Consider the following 26,804-nt stretch of genomic DNA (forward strand, 5'->3'; position numbering starts at 1 on the left):
CTACTTTGCACCACTATAAAATATTTGGGTTTCAAGACATTTTCACTTTCTGTTAATTCTACTCAGTAAGCTTCATTCTCAAACATATCTTACACAAATTCTTTATACTTCTGCTAGATTGTATCCGGCATGCCTGCTCTTCTGTCGGCCCTTTCCGCACAATTGCGTCAGTTAGACGGAGGACTGTGTGCAATAGCTCCTTTCTTATATCGAACGCTTTCCTCATCTCAGCCTCAACCGTTCTCATCAAAATGTTTCTGTGCGACCGTTTCCTGTTGTCCCCCCCCCCCCCCCCCCCACCACTATTAGTCCCCTCCGCCACGCACCGCCTTGTACTCCATCAGCTCCATCTGGAGGCGGGCGATCTCGGCACGCAGGGCGCTGATTTGCTGGCTGGTCTTGTCTTGGTTCACCACCACCTTGTTCTTGATGTTGCGGGCTCGGTTGGCATACTTGAGCGTGTTCAGTGTCTCCATGAAGTCACGGTCAGAGGGACTCACACAGGCGATCATCACCGTGCGACTGGAGGGAAAAATGTCATATTTTTCATTCAATGGGGATCTTTGTAAGGCAACGGCTCTCGTATACATCAGAGTACCACATGTGGGTTCATTCTGTCAATTGAGCGGGATTCATTGATGTCTTGTCTTGTTTTGACGCAAGGAAAGCAAAAAGGAGTACACTGCACGGCTGCAACCAATGATTCTCAACTAGTATGCAGTCTATTGCACGTTTACACTTGCCCTTGAGGGGGAACGTCTAGCTTTAGCGTGAAGCTAACATCGTGGTGTACGTCAGGTACCTGTTGCCTCCGAGTGAGTCCTGTAACAGGCGAGTGAGTTTGGAGTCTCTGTAGGGAACGTGGCCCCCTTTCTTGGTCTGGTCTCCTAAAGCACTGATGACATTTCCCAGGGCCAACTACAACACACACAAGAAACGCACGCTATAATAAGCTATCATCACATGAACCAAACAATGTTTCCATACAGTGAAAGCAGAGACACGCACGCACAACACACACACACACAAAGTCTGTTTCTGCCTTACCAGTCCACAGTTAATGGAGATTCCCTCACGGGCTCGCTCTCCAGTGGCTCCGGTGCGTTTGAGCCTCTCAGAACCGGCCAGGTCCACAAAGTGGAACTTAGCCATCAGTGCTTCATACTCTGGCTGCTCAATGGCACGGGGTTCCACACCATTTAATTCCTCAGTCTCCCCGTCTCCATTTGGCTAGCAAGCAGGTTGGACAGGAAACGAATAAAGCGCAAGTGTTAGAAAGGAGGAAAAGAAGAGATAATATGAGAGCACAAACACCTTCATTCCTCAGATAGTTATACATCCGTGCTCTTACGATTGTACTTTCCAACATTAAATTTGGGATTATGCTATAAACAGACGGGTTTTGAAATAGCAGCGAGTTGATAAATACTGTACAACCTTTTTTATGTGCAGTGTTATTGAAGTACAGTTAACCCTTTCTGCACCTTGTAACCTGCTAACATGATAAACTGTCCACTATAGTAACCGCTGTCCCTGAAAGGGTTCATTTCATTTTCTAGTACCAAAATAGAAGAATCCGATTTTTTTTCTTAATTTTACCATATTTATACTTCCCTACCCTTACCTGCCTTTTCTATCCTCTCATTAATCCTAATCCTCCTTCCTCTGCCTACTGAGAGATTTGTACGTAAAAGCAGATTATGATGAAATTCCGATAAGACTCCCGGCGAATCTCCTCCGTCGCGTTGTGTCTTTTGTCTCTATTCATCATTACCCCGATCCCTTCAGCCTGCCGCGGGGCTCACCAATTGTAACGGTTGTTGGCAGACTCTCATCTGACAGAGGTGGATGGTGAAGATGGCGTGTGAGCGGGAGCTTTGAGCGTTCATCTGCGTGCTGGCAGTGGTGCGGGACAGCGCGCCCAGTTTCAGACACTGCAGCAGCTGCACACATGACGCAAAATATCACATGGATTCTTCTTTTAATTCGAAATGAAGACAAGGCAACCCAGTGCAATTTGTCCTCACTGTCACTCTGTGTTGCTTCCACACAAGTGGAATTTCTGGCCACATGCAGGGAAATTTCATCTGTTTAGAAATGTACACAAACATAGCATAAAATACAAACAAATTCTTGACATGTTCTTCCCCCAGAGGAGCATCCATCTGCCTCACTTGTCTCTCAAGTGTCTTCACAGTTGGGAATACAATGCACAATGACAGCATAAACAACTTGGCCTTTTATTATTCCAAAGGCAGAATTATTTGACACAAGGGCAGACATGTGCAAATGATGTGAAAAAGAAAATGCACCGACCTCCTCCTCTGACTGGACAAGTCTGGAAGTGACCCCGGTGGTGTAGATGCTGCCACTCGCATCCTCGTGGATTTTGATGTTGGACTTCCGGCTCCGACACTCTGGATCTCTCGCACCATCAAACAAGTCCAGGATCTCTTCATTGTAAAGCTAAATTGAATACAGTATTGAAATAAAAATATAATTATATAATCGGAATTATAATTTTAAAAAAAGTTGACATATCTCATTCGGTTTCCTGATTATCCTTATCAAAAGAAACCTAAACACATGCAAACAGCCTTTTTGCCGATTGGATCAGATGAGTGATGACTGAGGCTAATGAGGACACAGGTCACACAAGTAAGATGAAAGCTCAGCTTTCCCCACCTCACACACACACACACACACACACACACACACATACACGTTTAATGTGAACAGCGATAACCTTTTGACCTGTGAAGCTATTGGAAGCCCCCACCACCAGAGACCAACAACCAACCCATATTATTGAGTGGGGTAATACAATTAGTTTTAAGCATAATCAAATCACCCACCCATACTTCCACTGACATTCGGAGGAGGCAAAAACATCCAGAAGAGCTGCCTTTTTATCTCATGGCTTGCAGACTTGCATCCCTCTCTCCCCACTCATCCCTTGCTCTTATCCATCTTGCACCCCACAGTGATGGAGACGAATGTCAGTCGTAATGGCCAACATTCATCGGGACGAAGCACAGGAGACACTCCTGCTCAATTTGTCATCAGCCTGTCACTTCCTGTTTGTGGAAGGGGGTCTGATTCTATTCTTTCCCCTTTTCGCCCCATCTGGTTAGAGTTAATAAGGCCATCCCAGTTCACACACGCACACACACATGTACATCCAATTCCCTCTGCATCACGTACCTCAAGAAACTGCGCGCTGACTTTAAATTCGGGGGGTTGGGTGCCGGCTTCTTTAGCTTGCTCCTTCCTGCTCTGGATCCCTTCAAAGAGCTGGTGAACAGCTCGTGGGATAATGCCCTGCTCCAGCAGGGCCAAACTCACATCGAAACCGGTCCCCATGGTGTACGTCTTCCCGGAGCCAGTCTGAATCAAGCACAGTGAAATTGGTATTTATCGTTCAAACATAGTGGAACCGACAGTCTGCCATTACAAAATAACTTACATTGACAGGTCATCACACATACTGTGACCTCAACGAACGAAGATGTTGTTTCTTCACACTATTCTACTACTGGTACGTGGGCACCCTCTAGTGTTGTGTGAAAGAATCACTGCCGAAATAGAGTTCAGGGCACTCACTTATCACATAATGAGAACAATAACTAACAACAATATTAACTCATTCAGTACCAGCCAATTCTGGACCAAGTCTGAAAAGACGTTTAAAAACGTCTTTGGGAGTGAATGAGTTTTACTTTCTACTGTATTTTAATGGTTGGTCCTTTTGGTATACTGAAGGAGCTGTATATTTTTTTAGACGTGTTTTTATGTCAACAGTTTGTGAACCACTGGTTTAGAGTACTATAATCAATTACAAATGTAATGTTAATGTACTGAGAAAGAAGTTACGTTTATAATGTAACGTATGTTAAATAAATTAAAATGGACTCAATGAATCCTAACACTGCTATTTTATTGTGTCATTTTAGCCCATGATATGTTTTGTTTGCACAATATGTAATATTTACATTTACACAACAGATTTTAATATTTATCGTTTTAATTTAGAACCATTACGAATGGAAAAATGAGTCTGGAAGTACCCTGATTTACATGGGTCAAGAAAAACGCCCTTGCATTTTGGTCCAGAGGGAGAGGCATAAAAAAATATCTTGGTCTATTACAAACAACTGTGATTTTGCAGTAGGTAAAAACTGCACTGGATCTCAGAGCGAAGTGTTTCTTCAGCTCGGATCTTACTGGAAAATGCAAGTAAATGTTCTGCCCATTTTCCAAACTTTTTACTGGGCCTGAAATTTCACTGCAAAGCTTTTGTAAGCCTGTTGAAGTGCAAAGACAGCAAAATGCCTTCAGTATGTTTAGCAATCATGGATGTACAAGCAAACAGAACCTGTACAAACAGAAAATTAAAAACCCAAAATAAATCCCAAGCATAAACCCTTTTTGGATTAACACTCATCCTGGGTGATCCGATCAAAAACTGACAGTACAGGTGGGACTACAGCGAAGGAATTGTGAGACAACTGTGTTTTCACACATACTTTGCTGTTTTGTTCCCAACTAATGTGATAGGGAATGATGACATTACACTTGTTACGGGATCATACCAGACGTTTGTTAAGGCCGAGACCTCTGCAACATACCTGGCCGTAAGCAAACACGGTGGCATTATAGCCCTCAAAGCAGCCCTCGATGAGCTTGTGCACGCATGCTTGGTAGATGCTCTGCTGTTCTGAGTTGATGTCGAAAACAAAGTCATAGGTGAAGGCCTTGTCTTTGCCCAGGAGGACCTGCGGCTCTCCGGGTGTGACCAATGTACACACGTGGCAACCTTCAATCTTCTCTTTGGCCATCTGAGGACGTATCCTAAGAGATGACAGAACACAGGTACTGAGTGACTGAAATATTATTTGCCTGGAGTGGATGTGATTTAAACATACTGGCTGTGCTGTTTTGATGAAGCATGGCGATCAAATATTACTCGCGGACTCGACATGAGCTATGGCGTGCACAAAAGTAATTCATTTAAACATGATCTAAAATGGCTGACGTGGCTAGAAACATTCTTCAAAGCGAGCAAGAATCACAAAATCGTGGAAGAACAAACATCGTCCAGACAAACGAGTTCTACAAACACGCAGTGAATTTGCCTCGTTCCTTTTGTTTTTTGTTCATTGTCTGCGTTGATTGTTTTAATATCCATGTGTGATGTTATTTCGCCTTTTACAGAAACACCTTTCAGGGTTAGGATCGGGTCATAGGGCTCAAGGAGCGAATTCCTGACAGCTTGCGTACGCACACGTAAACAAAACCCGAATCATACCATGCGAAATGAAAGCGCCCATTGGATTGATGCAGAGTGAAGAGAGGAGCAACGTTGTCATCAGACTCTGCAGAAGTACCTGTTGCAACTGCTGAGTGGATATAGACCCAGCCTGTCTTCTTTGAGAGAAAATCATACATCCTCGAAAGTTCTTAATCCACCATCTGTAAATCACTGACCTAAAAATTTCCACTTCTGACGGGTAGTATAATTCACAGTACCGGTAATTCTTTGCTCTTGTCTGTTATCCCAGGTGTGGAATCATCTTTGACTTGATGAGCGTGAAACAGTGGCAATTCGCTGGCAGAACGAGGTCAAATTCATTAAAATGCGTATTAAAATGTGGATGTAATTAGATAATTGTGGATTTTTTTTTTTCCTCTGTGAGCAGAATGACCAAGACAGCTGCAATAACGGTGACAGCAGTGCTGTTATTTGCCTAAAAGCGACCACTTGAACTAATGCGTATCGGAATTGAGCGGCGCGAGTTTAATTTATGTGTGTGTATGTTCACTTGCTGCCAGGGAAAACACTCTCAGACATTGCAGTGTACTTTAAACACGAGATCCGTCGCACAGTCATGTGGTCGTATTGGTCGTTTTATGTGGAGAGGTAATCACATTAGGAGGAAGAGAACATGATGAGCCAACGGGATTGGAGCACCGTGCCCACCTCTCCACATGCTAAACCCAGGATCGATCTTAAGGGGATGCAAATCAACTCGCTCTCTGACTGAGACCAAACCGAAGACCGTCAATGGGGTGTTGCAACAAAAGGCACACACATCGGTGGTACGGTAATAAAAGTAAGACTGCATTCATCCGATGCCACGGCGAGAGTTGCCGCATCAGAAGGACACACGCAGGAACAAATAAGTGGACCCAAATAGCATCAAAACGTGATGCACTAATAGCACGTGGCTGTCGCAAAAATAAGTCACACGCACTACTAACAGGCCCTCCTAATCTCTCAATTCTTCAGACATGAATGAGGGTAACCGAGGATCAAATTCTGTATAAATCCAGCGCACAGCACAACCTTCAGATAACTTTGACACCAAGGTTAATAGAAATGGAACTACACATCTCAAATGAGGGACTTTGAAGCGTCTTGTCGACAGGATATGGCAGGCTGGTTTTTGGTCACATTCGGTTAGCATGTATATTTGAATGATAACAGTGAGGCTAATCGAATAATCATTTCACTATTACTTTTTTGTTCTTTTTTTTGTTTGTTTTTTGCACTAAAATGTATTCCAAAACCATTTTCGACCGATTCATTTTTATTCACCAATTCCGGTTATTTGGTATTGTTTAGATATACAACTAAAACAACAATTAAGCAATGTCACGCGGGAGGGACTGATGTTGAACTCTCCAACCTTTTGGAAACCGATTCAGTTTCTGGTTTGGACTTTGTTTTCCAAAGTAAGAGCAAACGTTTGCAAATACTCTACCTTATTCTGATTAAGCAAAATATAACCAGTCTGCTTTCATGAAGGATGAAAGCAAAGGAATTGGGACAACATTAAGTTCAACAATGCCTCCAACGACGACCCGATTATTAAAATAATTGTCGGTTAATGTGATAATTGATTAGTTGTCGATTGATTGATTCATTTTGACACCTCTAGTATAACATAAACCACCCTCCAATGTGAGTTTCGGGTTCGTGACCTGCAATTGGGTGGATAATTTAGCGATTGGCTGGCAACCTGTTCAGGGTGTACCTCGCCCACTGCCCGAAGACGGCTGGGACAGGCTCCAGCACCCCCCACGACCCTTGTGAGGATAAGCGGATCGGAAAATGGATGGATGGATGAATTTTGTTCTGCTTGCAGTTTAATTTGGATGTAATTCCACTGTCGGACACCAAATGGCAGTACATTGTCGAAACTTAAAAGAAGAAGAGTGAAAACAGGAAGTATTTCAAGATCAGACTAGTTTTTGATTCATTCCAAGTCATGGAGGCATAGGTATGGCATGGACATGGAAGCTAATGGGCTCAATGATGTTTATTGATGACTGTCCGTCTGAATTATGGGTCTCGGTTGTACTGTTTGCTCACGTACAAGCAACTTTTTTCAAAGGCCAACAAATGTACTGTCATATTGTTCTTTATTTACTCTGCGGTCACTTAAAAACAATGACCGGCAGGCTTTGTGCCGCATAGTCACACTCTGCACTCGTCAGCGGTTCGCCCATCGGGATAATTAGTTTCCATTGTCATTTTAAAGACAACATCTCTGCATTATGCGGCAACTTCAACAATTACTCTCTGCTCACGAGTCATTCAAATTGGATCTCACAAGACTTGTGCAAGTGTTATTTAGGATGAAGCCAAAGTGTTAATTGTTCAACAAGCTCTGCGTGCATGGGGGGACAGACCAACATGTCTGACTGACACACACATGCACACAATAAGAGAGACAAACGCACTCTGATGAAAGTCAGTGTGTCGACTGGAAAAAAAATGGATCAGCTATTAATACTCATTTCACAAACCCACACAAGTCTCCGCTGTAACGACAAAGGACAGGATCCATAACATTGACTGGGACAGCAAATGTCTTACGCTCACTCTCTCACACACATTCTCTCTCTCAAGGACACTTAGCGACAATAAATAGCCCGAAACCTCGCAATTAAAAGTCTGGATGACATCAAAGTTGTCAAAATAAAGAAACATTTGAAGTAGATTGCGGATTCGTCACAGTGAAAATCATCTCATCTTTGCTGATAACGGATTACATAGCCTCGAGTCAGACCACACACACACACAGTCAAAAACTCATTATGCACCAGCTCCGAGGGAATTCCCTTATTAGACTAATTATCAAATCCAATGGTGCTAATTAGGAGCAGTCTGAAAAAGGCAAAACAAACACCCACAGTACACATACACTAACTGTGCTACTTCGAACCTTGACAGCAGTGAAAGTCAAAGATGCCAATTGGGGCTGTCGAGTACGTATTCGGTAATGCTCTGGAATATATTCGACAGTTTATTTTCATTGAGTGAGTTCCGCGATTAAAAGGAATTTGAATATTGCAAATTTTACAATGTGTATTTTCTTCAGATACTTTTGGAAACTTTTAGTCCAGTATGACGCCAATTACACGATACATCTTTAGCGCTGTGACTTATGATGATACCAGTGCACCTGAGGGAGCATGTTTAAATGTTGCTCATTAAGGATCGTTTCATACGTAGGAGAAATCTGGAGTGAAATAATTCATTTTAGAATGCTGATTGGGTTAAAAAAAAAAAAAAAAAAAAAGCATACCCGTAGGAATTAATCAAAATTATATTTTCCTGCTCCGGGTCCAATAGAGCACAGTAATTGACTTCCTTCCTCAGCCCCACAAAAAAGAAATAGATTACCCGACCCCCCCCCCCCCCACCAAAAAAAATAAAATAAAAGCGCTAACATTGATGAGATGATGCTCTTCTGCTAAAAACAGCAGCTCAATTTCACTCTACCACAACATACAACAATGTCGTGTTAAATATAGAGGCCAAAAATAGCAGGGATTTCCTTTGGGGGGGCATGCAAAAAGGTGAATTTGTGAATAGCACACCATGAATATCTGTATTTAACAAGGTCATGTGCAGTGGAGTATAAAAGTACTCCATTCTACTGTCAGCCATTTCTTATGTCGCCTCTTTTACGGAGCTAAAGTCACAAGAAATATTAGCTACACCTCTAGCTAGCATGAATTGCAGATAAACCATTGCAATGCACGCAGAATTCATTAACATGTGCTAATTACCTTTGGAAAGGTAGATGTTTGGGGGGCATAGATAGGCATGAAGAGTCCCATCATTATTGATAAGACTTTATAACCAGTACATTGACCACTCTAACGCCTAAGCTAACGCTATGAATGCTAATGTAGCCTTGATCCCATATTTTTCTTCAGCCGGGCTGGTCCAGGAGAGTCCAGTTGCCTTGGGAATGGCACAATCCACTCAGGGACTACTAATGTGTGTATTGACCATATCAGTGTGGACATTGTGTTTTTGCATTACCACCCCTACAGCCCCCTCATTTGAAATTGTTCTTTGGTGGTGCACCAAAGAACAATTCCACTCGTGCTGTAATCCTCACACCCAATCCGGACCCACAGACTAATCACAACGAGACTCCAAGTCGGTCTCCAACGATCTCAGTACACCGATATCACGCCGCACCTGACTATGGGCGTCCACATCCATTCAAGCTTTCAAAACAGCAGAATGGTGATCACCAAAGAGCGCTTTTCCCTCGCGCAATTAGTCAAATGCAACACACATAAACGTGCACACACAGGCCGAGTTAATCGCATTCACTTGAGCTGGGAGTGTTTCAGGGCTCTGTTGTTTGTCAGCTGGCACGGGAAGCCCGCTACTGCTTCACACAACACTCGGCCCATTTATCTGAAAATAAGACCCACAAACACGCTCGTGTAAATAATTCCATTCAGTTCTATTGGAAGTTAGAACAAGCATTCTTCATTTCCTTTCTTCCTTTTCCCGTCTTTTGTCAACGTTATCCTGGACAAAGTCTCAGTCTGGTGCGCCGATTTTATTCATCTCGTGGCGTCTTCACACCGCCTTCATGTTCTTTCAGTGCCTTTGCCAACAAAAACACAACAGCACGGGGCCAGTTCCATTTTCGTTCCTTCTGATAACCGCAGAGACCAATGTGGTCCGTTCCTGGCGGCCTCAGTTTTTATCACCCTGGCTTGCTTTCTTCCAAGCCATCAAATATCATTTTCTTAGCGGAAAGGGGGAAAGACGACGTTTGGTGAGCAATGAAACACTGAGCAAACAAAAAGGAGGATAAATATGGAGCGAGTGGGAGATTGGGGCTCTGTCTGCTATGCAGGTAAAGAATGAAAACATGGATTTGTGTCAGATAACGGCTTCCAAAAATTCTCTTTCGGAAAAGGAGCACCACAAACTACTTTTTTTTTCTGACTGCCAATTTGGAAATCTTTCAGGATTCTACTTGAAGCTCAAGAGGAAGCCTACAAAACATACGTTTTATATTGACGTTTGTATTTTAATGTGTTTCGACTTGAATTTTAACTTTGGTACTCAAATTCAAATTGTCATCTGCTCTGTCTCTCCACTTTGCGCTGCTATTTTTAAAACACTTTTCATGACCGCGCAACAGAGAGCAAAGAAATATGACATATGCTTGGCCGCGAGGAATTGGACACACACGCATGCACACGCACACACGCACACACACACACACACACACACAAAGGGGAAAATTGAAGGAGTCTTGGAACTGGGACAACCTTTGTGCCAGCGAAGGCAGTCAGTCTGTGACATTGCTGAAGTGTGATGGAAGCTCAGGCTAATGGCAGCCTTCAGCACGTCCGTGTTATTGAGTCTGATGTCCCTCAACTTCCCTTTGGCACCGTTGTGTCTCGATAGGGTTCAGGTGTGGTAAGTTACTGGCCAGTCAACAACAGTAATATCACGGCGATCGGTAGTTTGGGCAGTTGAAGCAGGTGCCAAGAAACTTTGACTGCGTGGCAGACATTTTAACCACACTCTTCAAGGTCATGCAAGTTTGCACCAAGTTGAAATCTTTGACTTGACGGTGTTTGATTACATTTTAAAGAATTTAAGCCAAAACACGTCTTGGCAGTTGTGCCTTTGTTTTACCCTAACCACGTGCCGAGTAAGTCAAAGCCCATTACCACCTGTGTTAAGCTTAAACAACAGAACGGGGTTCATACTTCAACTTGAAGTTCACATACTTTGTAGTGGGCGCGCGAGAGGGCTTGAAGCGGTCGAGCAGCACGCTCGGCTGACATGAATCTGCATATTTATTTTCTAAATCGAAATGAAAGGCGACAGCTGTGACGGCTTGACATATTAACGCTACGCTACTCCGATTTCTACGAACAAATAAGGTGTCGGCTGAGGGCAGTTGGTCACCCGCAGGCGCAAATGCATCAAACACATCGTTGGCTGACGTCAGCTCATTGTTTTGGTTTGTTCGGCCCACAACTTGGCTCGGACTTGCTCGGCTCCAACTGGCATTGTTTCCAAAATATTGAAGAGACGAGAGTCTAAAAATAAAAGTTCTGCCCAGAAGACAAGTACAGGCAGAAAGCATTTGCGACAAGCTGGAGGATATGAAAAAGAATTAGCAGAGCAGAGTCAGAAGGAGTCTCAAGTTTGGGTAAATTAAAACTTCGTGGCAAATGAAACCCAGTCATGATTATTGTCAGGTTGATTGTGGAAATACGAAGAGACAGACGACTGTATCAGGACACATTTTTCATGACCAAATACAATCATGAACTACATTCAGCTCCATGATGCATTCAGCGAGAATGTTAGTCACAGTTATTCAGTGGTCATTTCAAAGTTTTGGATGCGTTTCTCCTTCCACGTTAGCCCGTATGTACGCCGACTACGAAACACGCGCAAAATGATTGTGCGGACTTGACTAATAGTTTTGGACGATTCATTTTTGCAGTGTGCTAACCGAATGTGCCTCTCCCACAACTCGAAATGTACTGCGGGAAAAGAGAAAGATAAACGACAAAAGATAGAACGTGGCAACTGATGACGATCGTTTTACATGAAAAGGCGTGCGACCACAGGAAATTTGGCTTTGACCTATTTTGGGTGTTTAGGCTGAGGGCATATTGATGACCGAGGGATGAAACTGGAGACCCCCTGAGGTGCAATACAGTGGCAAAAGGCTGATCGCTGAGGTCAAAACAGGAGGTGGGGGGGGAGCATTTGCCGAAATGAAAGATAGAACGCTCAATGACGGTGTATCGGTTCACTCGCCTGTTCTTCAACGCAAGCAGCGTGGGCTGACTTTCCACTTGGTGCCAATGTGAACAACGAGTGTGAATGGTTTTCCGTCTCTCGGTGTGATTGACTGGCAACCATTGCGGCATGCAAACTGCCTTTTGTCAGCTGGAGAGGCCCCCCGAGACATTGATCAAGATAATCGGTATAGAAAATGAATGACTCAATGAATGTAATTATGGAATGCATCTGAAGATGTTAATTTCTGTCAAAGGAGACTGGAGGGAGGTGGGCGTGGGGGTAAAAGGAAAACACAAAACACCTCCAATATTTGCTCTCCAAAAATCATCACTGTTGAGAACAGTGTATCCCAATAGGTTTTCGACACTGTACACAATAAGTAGCATAAATAACTCGACCGAAACTTTTGGTTTTGAATGTCTTTTAATTATATTTGGGGGTTTTTTTAGGGTGGGGGGGGGGTAAGATAAGATAAGATAAGAAAACCTTTATTAGTCTCGCAATGGAGAAATTCCCAATTCACAGCAGCAAAGTTATGAAAGGAAGAAGTAGAACAACAAAATATAGGAGCTGCTGGAAAGGCAGCCACTCTCGCGGCGCCATTTAGAAGTCAAAATAACAAAAATAATACAACACAACACATAGGACACAGACAGTCGTGCAATCTTCACCAATTTTCTGCATACACAAGAGGAGAGGATCAAAGTGTCCTTTCTCCAGTGGATCAGAGACGTCATGCTGAAAATGTGCACACGTCTGCTACAAGCTAAGTTTTGAAAGCAAACACGAAGCTGTAGCGTCCATTGACGAAAAGAGATTAGTTCACTTCTCCTGTCCCACGTAATCCGCTTCAAACTCCAAGCCGCGACTCCCAGCTCCAAATCCGCATCGGCACTCCGCGCTAACGCTCCTTTCTTTTCATCGTCGGCTCCTCAAGACTTACATCCATCCAGCCGCAGACCGTTCAACAGCACCGATCTCTCCGCTGAACAAAGCGGGGCTGTGAAAAATGCTGCCCATTACAGGCGCAAGACACAAGCGCCCCGGGACTGTCCAGCAACGACAGTCAAATGGCGCCGACATTCCTCCCAGTCAAAAACAGTGCTGGTATATCCATGCTGCCGAGAAGGCGCAACCACCAAGCACAGTCTCCTCCTTGATGAATGTCGTGGCCAAAAAATGCTGAAAAAAGTCCACATCAGGTCCACACGACGTAACAACAAACACAAAGTGACAAAACAAACACAAAAACAACAAAAAAAGCAAGGCTCATGAGAGCACTTGCTGACGGCTGCCTACTCGGGCGCCATCTTGACTTCTTATGTATGTATGTAACTTAATCAATATAGGGGGAAAAAATGGGCTCATGGTGACAACTTAAGTACTGTACAGTCATGGGCTACGGATTGGCTGACGATTGGAAAAATGAACAAACAGTTCATTTTTTATTCCGATGTTCCATGTACATAAAATTGTTCGCAAGAGGGGATAGTTGCCATTTGTTTGGGTTGGTTTTTTTTCTTTATTCACAAAACAGGTATTCAAATAGATTTCATCATGTTATCATGTTATCATAATGAGTATTTTAATCCGAATGACTTTTCGAAATTTTCGAAAAGTCTCTTAAGGCATAAGATTGAATTTACCCCGAATGGTTCCGTTTACTACTTGGATTAATTAAGTATTGTTGACTAAAGGCAGCACCTTGATTTCGAAGTAAATCTTCTCCTCTCCTTCTGTCCATTTCATTCAGTCCCTGGATCATCATTCTCCCGTGAGTGCGAGCATAAACCTATCAACTGCTTCCCACCTTTAATTGACTTCCTGTTTATCTGTCTGCATCTGTTTACATGCGGTTATCTTCATTGAAAGATCGTTGTCTTACGTATACGTCTCAGTTCTTTTCTCTTCAATCATTGAAACACATGGAAACTGCGAGCATTAAAAAACAAAATACCAAAGATTATTTGAGCCCCGATGAAAATGGGGAGAAAATAAATAAATCAATGTGAAGCGCACATATAAGGCAGTGGGTACAGAAAGCAGATGCAGGATGTTGACAGCAGGCTGAGAGTAGGTAGAATCATCGTAGCATCCTGGTGCCACCTCACTTTGGCAACTGGCGTTCTGCACTGAGGCACATCTGCCATGTTTCCGGCCATCCGAGGCCATCTCAAGTCCACTGTGACTAATATACACAAGCAAAAAAAAAAAAAAAAAAAAAAAAAAAACATGCTTGCACCACAGCGCGAGTGTGTAAGGACTGACTTTAGTGCAATCAAATGAAAATGATACGCTAACACAACCATTATGGTGCCCAGATGTGTACATTTTTTCTATTTTTATTTTTTTACCTCTACGAGCGCAAACGTGACACACTTTTTGCGATCTATCAATGATGCTAACCCTCCAGACGGGCGGCCAAGAGCAGCCTCGGGCACTGTTGGCCATTGGCAACAAGCGATAAGAGACAGCAGCACTCACATTCTCCGTGCTCATTGATTTGACTGCTTGTGTTGGCGTGAACAGACGAGCGAACTGGTTCATCGACATCAACGCGAGCCTGTTCTTAACCAAGCCAGACTTCGGGGCTCAGGGTTGTCCTACATTGTGCACACAAGTCTAGGTCGAGTGTTGAACGCAACTATGTTTGCACACCATCTCCTTCAGTCCGTTTCTTTCGAAAAGGCACAGTCTGTCAAGTGAAGTTTAGGGGCTTAATGTCTTAATGTACCACGTGGCTCGTTAATTTCAACTGTCCGTGTAATTAAAAGAGCGGAGGGCTGCCGTCCCTGTCGCGTGACAATGTTGAGGACATGAAAGCTCAAATGGGAAAGAAGGGCGAGCTGAGTCAAAGGGTTTCAAATAACCCATTTTTGCTAATAGTGCACAGGACAACAGTGAGAGCAACCACAGTTGGTTACGCTTGGAATCAATAAAATGTCACCTGCAGCGAACTGAAGACAACAAATCCAATTTTTATTGTATCCCCCACATGGGATACAATAATTTTGAAAAATCTCTTTTGGCACATTCATCGTCATCGCCATCATCATCTTCATCAGTGGTGAGAGGTAATCCACATATTTAGTTGCTGTCCTTAAGTAGCTTTTTCAGTTCTTGTGCTTAATGTAATTATTTATTTTTATGACAACTTTTTATTTGTACTCCGTACATGTGACATCTGTTCTTTCAACTCGGTACTTTTTCAAAATGGGCTTGTCACTCTTTTTAACCTCTGCAGACAATGACAGAATGTAAAAAAAAAAAAAAAAAAAAAGATGTTGAGAGGAAAAATCAACTGCAGTTGAGATCCTTAGTGATTAATTAACTCATTCACTCCCAAAGACGTTTTTAAACATCTTTTCAGACTTGGTCTACAATTGGCTGGTACTGAATGAGTTAAGAAGCAATATGTCACCTCACCCTAGCCTCATGTAATAGAATTGTTTTATGTTGATGTCCACAAATTGGGGGGGGGGGGGGCGGCAAATTTCTAATAAACATCAACAGCAGTTGTCAGTTGGTCAACCTGAAGGGCAATAAGAACAATTACTGAAAGGTCATTTCACAATATTACCATAGTCAGCTTCATAATAACTTAACTATTCATGAAATGATGGGGGAGAAAAAAAATTGTGTGACAAACTGGCTACGGCTGTCAAACTGCAGTAACCATCAATCGAGTGGATGCTCATCGCTCGTAGTTACACGCGCATCATCAGAGCTGATTCTGGGTCAATCCCCCTCATTTCCGCTCAACCCCCTCGCCTCCATCATTCCCGTCTGCTCCCCCCCCCCCACAGGAGGAGGAGGAGGGACGAGAAAAATTCAAATTAGCATCCTTTCCTGTTTTCATGACAGATGGCCTTGACAAGGTCAGAGAGGTGCGAGACTGCTTGAGTCTAATTAACTCCAACATTGAACACGTTCGCAGACTACAGTTTCTGAGTTAGCATGTGAAGGACTAACACGTCATTTGCTTTAATCAGTCATGAGAAACACATGATGAGAACCACAGAACCGGAAAGCAAACATATTGGCATATAGCGGCAGTGTAGCAACAAAATCAGTAACTGCCAATCTGTGTGGGTCACTCCATGAAATAAATCAACAATAAGTCAAAACCAATGATTAAAGTACCATAGAAATTAAAGTTAATTAAGTTGACGTTGGCTCGCCTTCAGAAGCCTTCCCACTTCACTTGTTTAGATGATACGCCCAAGCTGCGATCATTGGTGGTAAGGTAAGCTTCTTTTTACAATTGTACAACTGTTGAAAATGTTCAAGTGACTGTTCGGTTCAAGTTTATAAATTTCCCACAAGAGAATAGCGTTGAATGTGTGTTGAATTGTATTTCTTACAGATTAAACGTGGTCTTGAGTAATAGGCTTCGTTTTAAAATAAATAGGTATGAAACACATTTTAGATCCATGTTTGCAAGAAAAGGGGTGCTTGCCTTTGGGCTGAAACAATTATAATGTCACTTGTAGATGGGTAGTGCCAAGATTTTAAAATGGGCAGGGGATTTCAAAAGATGATGAAAAAAATGAATTGGCAGATTGATTGGATAGAAACCAAACAACATTTGAATGCAGACTCCAAAAATGAAGCATGAAGCAAAAAAGCCATCGGCTAACTATAAATAAGATCCGTGTTACAAAATAAAACACTCATGAGCCACCAGAAGAAAGAGAAGTGAACTCACCAAAGTACAGTAGATGCCTCAGAGCTAAAATATGATTCTCTGCTTGTGGACATTGAGTTTCCCCAACAGGGAAAATGAGACGTGTGTTTTTAAAAACAATTTACATGACACTTGAGATGAAGGCCTGGGGGTTTTGGGGGGGGGACTCCCTTTCGGAAAACCTCCCAAAGGCCAAAGAAAATGTTCTCCAAAGATGAAAGCACAAACTCTCGAGACAACATACACTGCAGTTTATGAAGGGCAACAAACAAAAGGCTGGAAACATTCATTCTCTGCCTCATGACTGGGGCAATAGAAGTTGAGCAGATGGCATCAACTGGCACAAAGGCACCCTTTGAAGCGGCTCAGAGGCCCAACAAATAACAATCGTTCGTGTAAAAAGTTTGATTTAAGAGCCCAAGAGGCAAAACGTTAGTTCGAAGAAGCACTTGTGACACCAGTCAAGGCTTTATTTATTTATTTATTTATTTATTTTTGCGGTCAAGTCAAGAAGTTCATTTTGTACAGGCAACGCCTATACAAGTCCCACAAGTCATACTTTCATAGCCACAGTTTATTTATGTGTGCGTGAAACACTGCTTTAGCTGTGGCCGTGGCCACACATAGCAATCGTCAATCTTCATCATCGTAAATAATATATGGGATGCATTTTCGACGAACTAATCTCTTTTCGTCAATGGACGCTACCGCTTCGTGTTTGCTTTCAAAACTTAGCTTGTAGCAGACGTGTGCACATTTTCAGCATGACGTCTCTGATCCACTGGAGAAAGGACACGTTGATCCTCTCCTCTTTCATCTATAACTGCTTCAGACAACAAAGTGTATGCAGAAAAGTGGTGAAGATTGCACGACTGTCTGTGTCCTATGTGTTGTGTTGTGTTATTTTTGTTATTTTGACTTCAAAATGGCGCCGCGAGAGTGGCTGCCTTTCCAGCAGCTCCTATATTTTTTTGTTCTACTTCTTGCTTTCATAACTTTGCTGCTGTGAATTGGGAATTTCTCCATTGCGAGACTAATAAAGGTTTTCTTATCTTATTTTTCTTATCTTATTTTCCTTCAAAAAGTCCCGAGTTGCCTCACAACATCAAAAAAAGCATGGAACACCACTCAAATGGGGGGATGACTAAAGCATTCCTTGGTTTCCCCTTTATGAGTCTTTCAGGGTAACTGTGATGTGAACTATGATGTCAACCGGAGAACAGGCAGACCACCAAATTCAAAATAAAAATTTTATTTCAGTTCATCATTTGGTGATGAATGAAACATGTACAAGTGTATCGCTATTATTTGTGTTCACAACAAAACAAGCTCCTAGACAAACTCCAGCAGCGATTAAGCTACTTAGCATTGGAGGTGATTATTAGCCAGCTGGCCAGCACAAACGCGCGCGCGCACACACACACACACACACACACACACTTCTGTACAACTACACTTTTGCAGACCACTTCACCAAAAGTTTAATCGCAGTCTAACACCTAACACTGGTTGGTGTTAATCCTAACCAAATGGTAAACGTTATCCTTCTATTCAAACCTGTACAGTGCAACACAGTCGCCACCACACACAAGACAGACACACACCCAAATTCTTCATATCGGCACAGCAGATTCTGACAGTAGCTCCAGTGGAGCGTGAACCTTATTGCATCGTACACAATCTGGCCCAAATTCCGAGATGTATGATAACATGGCGAACACGTGCAGCTGTCACAAATTATTCAGGCGCACGATGGTCCTCCTCATAACCACATGCAAACCCTTACCCCACACGCACGCTCTCCCACGCACATTGTATGCTATTTGCATGTTTACAGCAGCCCTTTTCACAGACGATATTTTACAACCATGCCCAGCAGCCCCCGCCCACCCCCCCCCCCCCCAGCCTCTGCTTCACCACCCACCCCTTGTCTTCCTCTGACTTTATTGGCAAGTGTGTGCAAACTCAGCACAGAGCACAAAGACCTGCGCTAGCGTCACACAGCATCCTCTGTATACACTCACCCGGGAAGTGCACAGTTAAAAGGGCCTGTGTTATGCCCTCTATCTCTCTCTGAGAACACACACACACACACACACACGACCTGTCAGTTTATGTGTAACCACAACAACACAAACTGCTCCAAAGAAAATATGCAAAGTGTGTGCGCAGATGATTGGGAAGAGGACACATTGGTCATGGTTCCAATGATCCAAGTAGAAGTACGCTGTATAGGGCGAACGACTCCACCAAGGTCAAAATGCAGTTTCTTATTAATGGTCTGACCCAAGTTGACTGAAAACTTCCACTCCACACCCCATAAACATGTCTCCACTCTGAGACGTTTGATTGTGATAAAAATAAAAAATAAGGACATCATATTTCTGTGTTCAGTGATGCCGGTAACGTGTTTGAGTAACCGGTAATTCATTCAAGTCATCATACCATACGTATGGCTAAAGCGTTAATATTTTCAACATTGTAATCAGATTGAAGTTACAATTCAAACTCAATGTCCGTGACGATATCATGACTTTAGTGAAACAGTGAAGGGGCAATGTTGCCAGAGAATTGCCACTGGATTGCCGAAGTAAGATCATCAAATGTAGCCACGGTAAGCACTCAATATGCAACAAAACTGATAGTTATTGAGTCATAAAGCCGAGAAGGAGATTGGAAAAACACCCCCTTTTGCTTACCAAAATGCACACAGCAAACAGCTGTCCATTATGTAACACAAGTGGATCAATTTACATCTTGAACTGCAAAGCATTGTGGGATGCGGTCAACTTTGCCATCGTCTCTGGGGGAGTCCTAACTCATGTTGGATGAAGAAGAGATTGGCATTTTCAAACTGGAAATACATTTTCGTAAACAGTGGATTATTTCAAGTCATATAGACAGGAACTGTATAACAAGGCTTAGTTATCCATTCGTCATGGGCGTATAGGGAGGCGACGTACACTCTGCTTAGGTCAGCACTTAATCATGGGGTTGAAGCAGAGTCAGCCACCGTCCCACACTTCAATTAACCTAATGTGCATGTTTCATACAAGCGAGATTAAACGCGGTGAAAACTTTGAAACTTCTTGCAATAAGGGAATAGTGTTAAAGAAACATCGCGGGTGGGGGCTTTCCTCCATTGAGACTGAAATTCATCTTTTGATCGAGATGAATCACGTCAACGGAGAAGCTCGCAAAGCAGCCGTTGAACAGGACGTGCGCATAGTTCACGAGTGGACCGACAGGAAGTCATTCTGCAACAGCAGCAAACCACATGAGGGGTGGTTCTTCCATGCACCAAAATGCAACATCTCATTTTCAAGCAGCAAATATGCGACAAACTAATGATCGGGCTAGTTAAACACCGTCCTGTTGGAATCAGAATAAAACGTCATCATAAAAGCAAGTATACGGCCGTCTATCGTCTCGAGGCCATGAAAAATGTTGTTGAGTGTCTCGGCTTGTTGTAGCTTAGCAACTCCTTTGTCCCTTGTTTGTGCCCTCAGTCTGACACGGTCTGCTTGCAAAGCTCCATTACACAACAGTCAGCTGTTTTCAAGCAGGTGAAGGACACGGCACCTACGGCTCTTTTAACCCAGACAACCCCTTAGTTATTATGTTGGTATTATTATGAATCCCAGCGGTGCCATAATGAATTAACATCACCATTTTTGATAATTGTTGAATTAATTTTGAAAAATAGATGAGGAAAGGTAACGTGTTTAAAAGGGAATGATGTATATTTGATTTCTGCTGAATAGACCACATCTTAATGTTCATAAACAATCATCATCTGGCTACTTAAGATTAAATAAAAGAATAAATGTTAACATTCTTCTGTTTTAATTCTTAGTGAGTCCGTGTCCCATCAATGGTGAGCTCATTTTAGAACAGACCCATGTTGTCCTTGGGGCTAACTAGTACCAACTGGCAGCATTTTTATTTTATCTTTTTTCGGACAATGCACATTAATCAAGCATCCAAGCTTGCAGTGTCTCTTTCGCCTTGCTCACTCCCTCCTCCATACGTAACTGCTCTCCCCTCCCCTCTTGGCCCAAGAAGAAGAAGAAAAAAAAAAGAGAAGTTAATTGGAAGGGATTAACTTCAAAGAGGCGTCTCATTTACTCAACTCTGCAAGCAGCCAATCATATTGTGCAAACTGTCAAATTGATAAATGGGCCATGCAGACAAAAAAAATGTTGCTTGGGGTTGCACCACCAGTTATACTGCTAAAGGGGTCTTTTTTTCCCCACTTTCCTTTGAAAAAAAAATTCAAATAAATTCAGCTATAACTGGGGGTGAGGAAGATGAATCTAATGTTGCCAACAGTTGGACGGGGAGAATGACAAGTGTTTGAAATGAAAAGACAAGAAAACCTCCCTCATCAGGTTTGTGGAAGACATTTTCCCATGGATAGGTCTAAAATATTTGCCTGGGTTGACGAAACATAATGGCAAGCCATTTCACCATTTTGCCCGAAAAAGTCTATGCCATTAATCCGAGCAACTTCAATTTCATTCGCCGCTCATTTTAACTACCGCCACGTCTGAATTTCCGACACGTTGATATTTCAGTCAATGTACCTGTTGTTGGTACTTCGTCTTTGGAACAAATTTACCTCATGGAACTTCTTTTGACGTAACACTTGACGCGTTCAAACTTTGGCAGGAGTGAAAGGTCTAAAATCATCATTCCAGCCATCGCTGCGTTTTGGTCAATCGACACGCAGGGGTTTGTTTACTCGCAATGCCATCACAAATTTGGTCGAGGACTTTCTGACACCCGGAGGTAGTGCCACCCTCTTTGCCATTCTAAACATTCACCCAGGACTGTTGGTTCTAAACGGTTTGACGGGCAACAACAACAAGAGAGAGCCATGTGATCGTGAGGGTGAAGAGGAAGTGATGCACAGCTGCGGACAGCCGACACGGGTGTGCTCCATGTCATGTTTCCTGCTCGTGCCCTTCCCCCACTAGAGATGCTTCAGTGCAGTTCTTACAAGACTTTGCGGAGGAACCGCAATGCAATGCAATGTAATGTAATTAGTCGGGGATTCGTTTTATTTGTTGAGGTTATGGAAAATGATGACTGATTTGAGATCAGAACAAAAACATTGCATTTTGGTGCGGTTGTTTGTTTTTCTGGCAGCAGATCCACATTTGTGGAGTACGTATGCTGCAGCGGACCTCGACGGTGATGCGATGGAGTGCGGCAAAGTAGGAGCACTCGCAGGAAACTGGCGAGACCGGCAGCCTACACAGGACACACGTCCAACAATAAAACCTTTTTTAACGCTGCCATTTACAGCTTTTGGGGGTCAGCTGGGAGGGGCCTCACCTTTGTCCAATATCTCATTATTTTGGTGATGTGTGATGAAATTCTCCATATGCCCCCCTTCAGCTAATATGCTATTATTTTGTCTGGGTTAAAAAAAAAAAAAAAGAGTCATAAGTTTCAGGAACATACAAGGGATGCATTTATTTGGTTGCTGACTTGATGCTTTTATAGTCTCGCCTCCTCGCAGATGTCGCCAAGAACTCATGAGACGACAAACTCGGTGATTCCTCGGGGTCGTAGAGCTTAAATTAGAGCGAGAGAGGCTCCTCGAGGAAAAGACTGTTAAGGTGAGAACATCTATCAGCCATCACAAGGTCAAAGACCACAACGCCGCTAAACAGATTGGTCTTTGTGTCTATTTATGGTTGGCTGTACATGCTGACTTAGCGCTTCGGTGAGAGTGACTTGCCACTCTGAGACGAACTCCTTGGCGGAGTTGCCGTGAAAGACAGAATAGGATTAGGCCCTAACGGATCGACACGTCGAGGGAAATGTGTGCGGCGCTCCTGTCGTGTTACTGAAACTGAATTGCTGACATTTACGTGAGCGCATTCGTGCTCGGGGGCGCGCGCATGAAGCATTCAATTTGGGGCAGACGTTTGGCGGACACCCTGGGAGGTGATCTGACTGGGAGTCCCATGATGGGGTGGGCAAATGTCAAATGAATGACATTGCCATGTCGTGGAAAAAGAGTGTGCCATGCTTAAGAAATATTATTTATAACTTAAAATTGATTAAAACGGTGTCATTCTGGCCCTTTGTTTACACGATTGGTTCGTTTCACATACAGATGACAAAGTTCACAAACAGATGTCTGTCACGCCGGTAGTTGGCAGTAGAAACGCTGCAGGAATGCGCACCAACTGCATCGACGCCAAGACAGAATGGTCTTTTGAATGCCAATCATCGGCATAGGTAGTGCTGTGTGTGAAATGGCAAACATTTTATAATGTGATGTAATTAATTTTATATCCTGATCATTTATATGCCAGATGTCATATCTTTACTGAAAATGACAGGCACTACATCTCCCAGCATGCCTCACAATCCAAACAGGTATGGCCTGGAAGAGTGGTTTGGGGACAGAACAAGGAGCAGAGACAAAGCGAGAAGAGAATGAAGAAGAGTTGGGAGAAAACGAGGACGACTAAATCGCGCCACATGGAGGAGAGTTGATTTTGAAATCCAAGAACAGACTTGAGTTGGAACGTGTACATTTTTGCTCATTGATGAACTTTTGTTTGTTTTCCCGCAAGCTATCTACAGACTTGCAAAGATAATCAAGTTCGATTTTTGTGGAACCTTTGACCTGAGTAGATTGCTCATGCAACGCTGTACCTTTTCATAATGTCACAATCGCTCAAACTGATGGAAGGGTATACAAAAGATTGCTTGGCCTGGGTAACCGGCCAGTTGGTGTTTGTGCTCATGCTCATGTTTCATCATACATAAAGTGATATCGTCAACTACATGCATTTTAAAGTGAGTTCAGTCATTTTTTGCTAGTCTGCGTGAACGGGGATTGTTTTTACACCATTCCGTTTTTATTAGGCCTCAGCAGCAAGTAGTATTCAATGCACTGTGTGTGTATATGTATGTATGTGTCAGTGTGTATTTGGATGCATGTGCCCTATGTGTAATTGTATCGCTAGCAATTCTTCAAGCAGCCGCGTTTGAATGCGGGATTGTAGGTCATGTCAGTGGTCATTGTTGTGCGAAGCCGGCCCAGACATTCAGGAAATGGATACCGGCGACTCAGACTGGGTCGGCTCTCGCTCCGACCTCCCTGCCCTCCCTGCCGTGTATGCTCATTCACGCACGCTTTAAGCAGCCTGGCCTGAGGGCACCACAACATGGGACCAATTACAAAACTCAACCCCCCCAGCCCACCCACCCTCTTATCGTGGCCAACTTTCTCAGGTTAAAGCCCGAGAAGTCAGTGCCGTGTACAGCAGGAAGTTATCTTTCTTCACATGCTTATTTGTGTGCGTCTCATTTCCTGTCAAACATACATTTGGTGCCACTTAGGGAGCACGTAAATACAAACACATGGCTGAGAGGAATAGTGTGAGCTCGCCCACCAACATTGTCACTACACAAAATGTGTTTAATTACAATATGAAGCTCTTGTTAACACGTTGGAGAGGGTGTGTGTTACTTAAATTACTATATAGTAGGACTATTTTTGCACAATTTTTAAGGGGCTTAAGGTGATAGTTTGGACCTGGAGAGGATTAATTCTGTTTCTATTACCGGTATTTTCCAAAGGGAAACTTTTTTTTTTTTTTTTTTAGCTCAAGCGACACAATAATTGCCTCATAAAAATATTTGTTTTCTTTCCGTTCTCTTTTATTATCTTTTTATATAAGAGTGATAGCTTCTTTGTTAGAAGAACTGCTGGAAGAGATGAATGGTATTTCACTTCATTCCAATGAGGAAAATAGATTTGACATGTCAGTAAATTGCACTGTGGTCGGCTGGTTACGTCGGCCTCACAGTGCAGAGGTGCAGGGTTCGATTCCGGTTCCTGCCTTCCAGTGTGGAGTTTGCATGTTCTCCCCGTGCGTGTGTGGGTTTTCTCCAGGCAATGCGGTTTTCTCCCACATTCCAAAAACATGCATGACAGGTTAATGGAACGCTCTAAATCATCCCTTGGTGTGAGTGTGGGAGCGGATGGCTGTTCATCTGAGTACACGGCGATAGGCTGGCAAACAGTTCTGGGTGTCCCCCGCCTACTGCCCAAAGACAACTGGGATAGGCTCCAGCGTGCCCGCGCCCCTTGTGAGGAGACGCGAGAAAAAAATGGATGGATGGATGTCAGTAAACTGAGTTACATTTTATCAGGGAACAAATAAAATTGTAAAAAGGTTTTTGTAGAATAGCAGGTCAATCAGCATCCCAAAATGGATTTGCTCAACCTTGTATGAGGAGTACAGTACTGTAAAATCATTTGTCACACACTGGCTATTAAAAATAGTTATAATGAGTGAACGCCATTCACTGGCAGCTGTCATCTTCAAACAAGGCTACCACCTGCTCTTCCTCACTTCAATCAATACCTTTAGTTGAACAGCAGCCACCAGCTGGCTTTGAGACTTCACTTTTTTTGTTCTTTGTTTTTTTTTTGTCAACACAACGGCCCTCCCCACTTCCTGTTACTGTCACTGTGAGCAAGCACAAAAGACATACACTCAGCTGTAAATGGAAAAGTGACTCCGAAACTTGCCGTGGGGAATCGGGAGCTGAAGCACGGCTCATCTTAAAAGGGTCTCCAATCCCCCTTTTAAGCTCATTGAATGAGTGCCTTACAAAGTGGGGGGCTCAAGAGGGTCTTTGGACAAAATGTAGGTACAGTGTACAGCAGTGGTAATCACATTAGTAATGAGATCTATACAAACTGGCATTGTTTTCATGTAAACAAAAGGAGATGGAAGTGTTCCTATTTCAAAAGTCCAGCAAAGGCGCATCCATATGAACATGCTGTATTTAGGGGGGTGGCAATATCTCCTCATGTGAATACAAAAGCTGCTGAGCTGTACTGTCCAAGCCTGGAGGTGCTTTTTCAACAAAGGCACCATCTTCCAAGCTGGGCCTTTGTGCCCAAATGGGGGGTTATAGAGCAGGCTCCAGTATGTGTACCATGATAATGCGAAACATCTATCTTAATGATTTTGCGGAGATTAGACATAAATGAGCACTCTTTCCAACTGCCCGCACCTGGCTGCAGTTGTCCTTGTTACACTGGCCCCATATTCAATGCAAGTATTCCACTCAACGTGGACACATGCTGTAGAGGACAGCATCGAAATGCAGATGTCGTGAATGTGGCACATGCACGCACACCTTATCAATCATATCCATAAAGTAAAGCTAGCTCACCTTGCAATATCATTCAAAATATAAAGACAGTCACTCAAGACTGGAATGCATGATGCTTCAGACTGATGGCCGGGGGGCACAGACACAATGTGGTCTACAGATCTCCACAAACACAAACACATGCAGGTAAAGAGAAACGATGGGGGCTTACCTCAATGCAACCTTCACGCAGCAGTCACCCTGGCTCGCCATTGTCTCGTCCCAGGTCCCACGCGGGTCGTGGAGGATAACAGCTCTGCTTGGATTCAGTGGTTGGCCGCGGTGCTCTGCAGCGGCATGAAGGATCGGCGAGGCGGCGGCGGCTCTCGGCGTCTCAGTTCAGCGGGAGTTGCCGTCAAGAGCTGCCCATTAACGGCTGCCTCTCCCGAACTCTTGTCTGTTTCACCCCCGCGGTGGAGCTCATCTTGTCCCAGTCGTCTGCGTCCGCCACATTGCAGACTTGAACCTGTTTATGTGACAACAGTGTTATGCTCACCGAGTCCCCGTGGCTACATGTTGTCTGCTGCACATTTGATCGCGCCTGGACACAGCAATGCATGTAACGCTCCGGTGAGTGCTACACGGCAGGCTGATTGAAAGGCGAGACCATTAAACTCAACCAGAGAATGCTGCATTCAATGACTGTCGGAATTATTTAACTCACGCTCAATGCATCCGGACATCATTTGAAATCGTCTCTCACCACCGTTTTAGCTTTTGAGGGGGATACTTCTCCAAAATAAGATTCATGCATGGTACATTCTGTAGACTTTTTTTTCTGCCGCAAAAATAAACTGCAATGTGAAAAGGAAAGTGAGA

General features: G+C 43.4%; 1 protein-coding gene and 1 long non-coding RNA gene across 4 annotated transcripts in view; one reads left to right on the forward strand and one right to left on the reverse strand.

Annotated features, from left to right (window-relative positions):
- kif21b (kinesin family member 21B) overlaps positions 1 to 26,560 on the reverse strand; it is a 53,738-nt gene extending 27,178 nt beyond the window's left edge. For all 3 annotated transcript variants that reach the window (XM_086117699.1, XM_086117700.1, XM_086117698.1), the window contains exons 1-8: positions 26,158 to 26,560; positions 4,629 to 4,851; positions 3,205 to 3,387; positions 2,317 to 2,466; positions 1,806 to 1,943; positions 1,048 to 1,230; positions 803 to 918; positions 327 to 522 (exon numbers count right to left, since the gene is read on the reverse strand). In XM_086117699.1, coding sequence (XP_085973825.1) covers positions 327 to 522; positions 803 to 918; positions 1,048 to 1,230; positions 1,806 to 1,943; positions 2,317 to 2,466; positions 3,205 to 3,387; positions 4,629 to 4,851; positions 26,158 to 26,198 — 1,230 coding nt within the window. In that variant the 5' untranslated portion in view covers positions 26,199 to 26,560. The remainder of the gene's footprint in view (positions 1 to 326; positions 523 to 802; positions 919 to 1,047; positions 1,231 to 1,805; positions 1,944 to 2,316; positions 2,467 to 3,204; positions 3,388 to 4,628; positions 4,852 to 26,157) is intronic.
- On the forward strand, positions 22,136 to 23,609 carry LOC147201531 (uncharacterized). The gene is made up of 2 exons (XR_015101647.1): positions 22,136 to 22,414; positions 23,147 to 23,609. It is a non-coding gene; the product is annotated as an uncharacterized LOC147201531 (long non-coding RNA).
- Positions 26,561 to 26,804: the final 244 nt, after the last annotated feature.

The sequence above is a fragment of the Hippocampus guttulatus genome, chromosome 8 (assembly GCF_054856545.1).
Source record: "Hippocampus guttulatus isolate MCC_2025c chromosome 8, RoL_Hgut_1.0, whole genome shotgun sequence".
In the NCBI taxonomy this organism is placed as follows: domain Eukaryota; kingdom Metazoa; phylum Chordata; class Actinopteri; order Syngnathiformes; family Syngnathidae; genus Hippocampus; species Hippocampus guttulatus.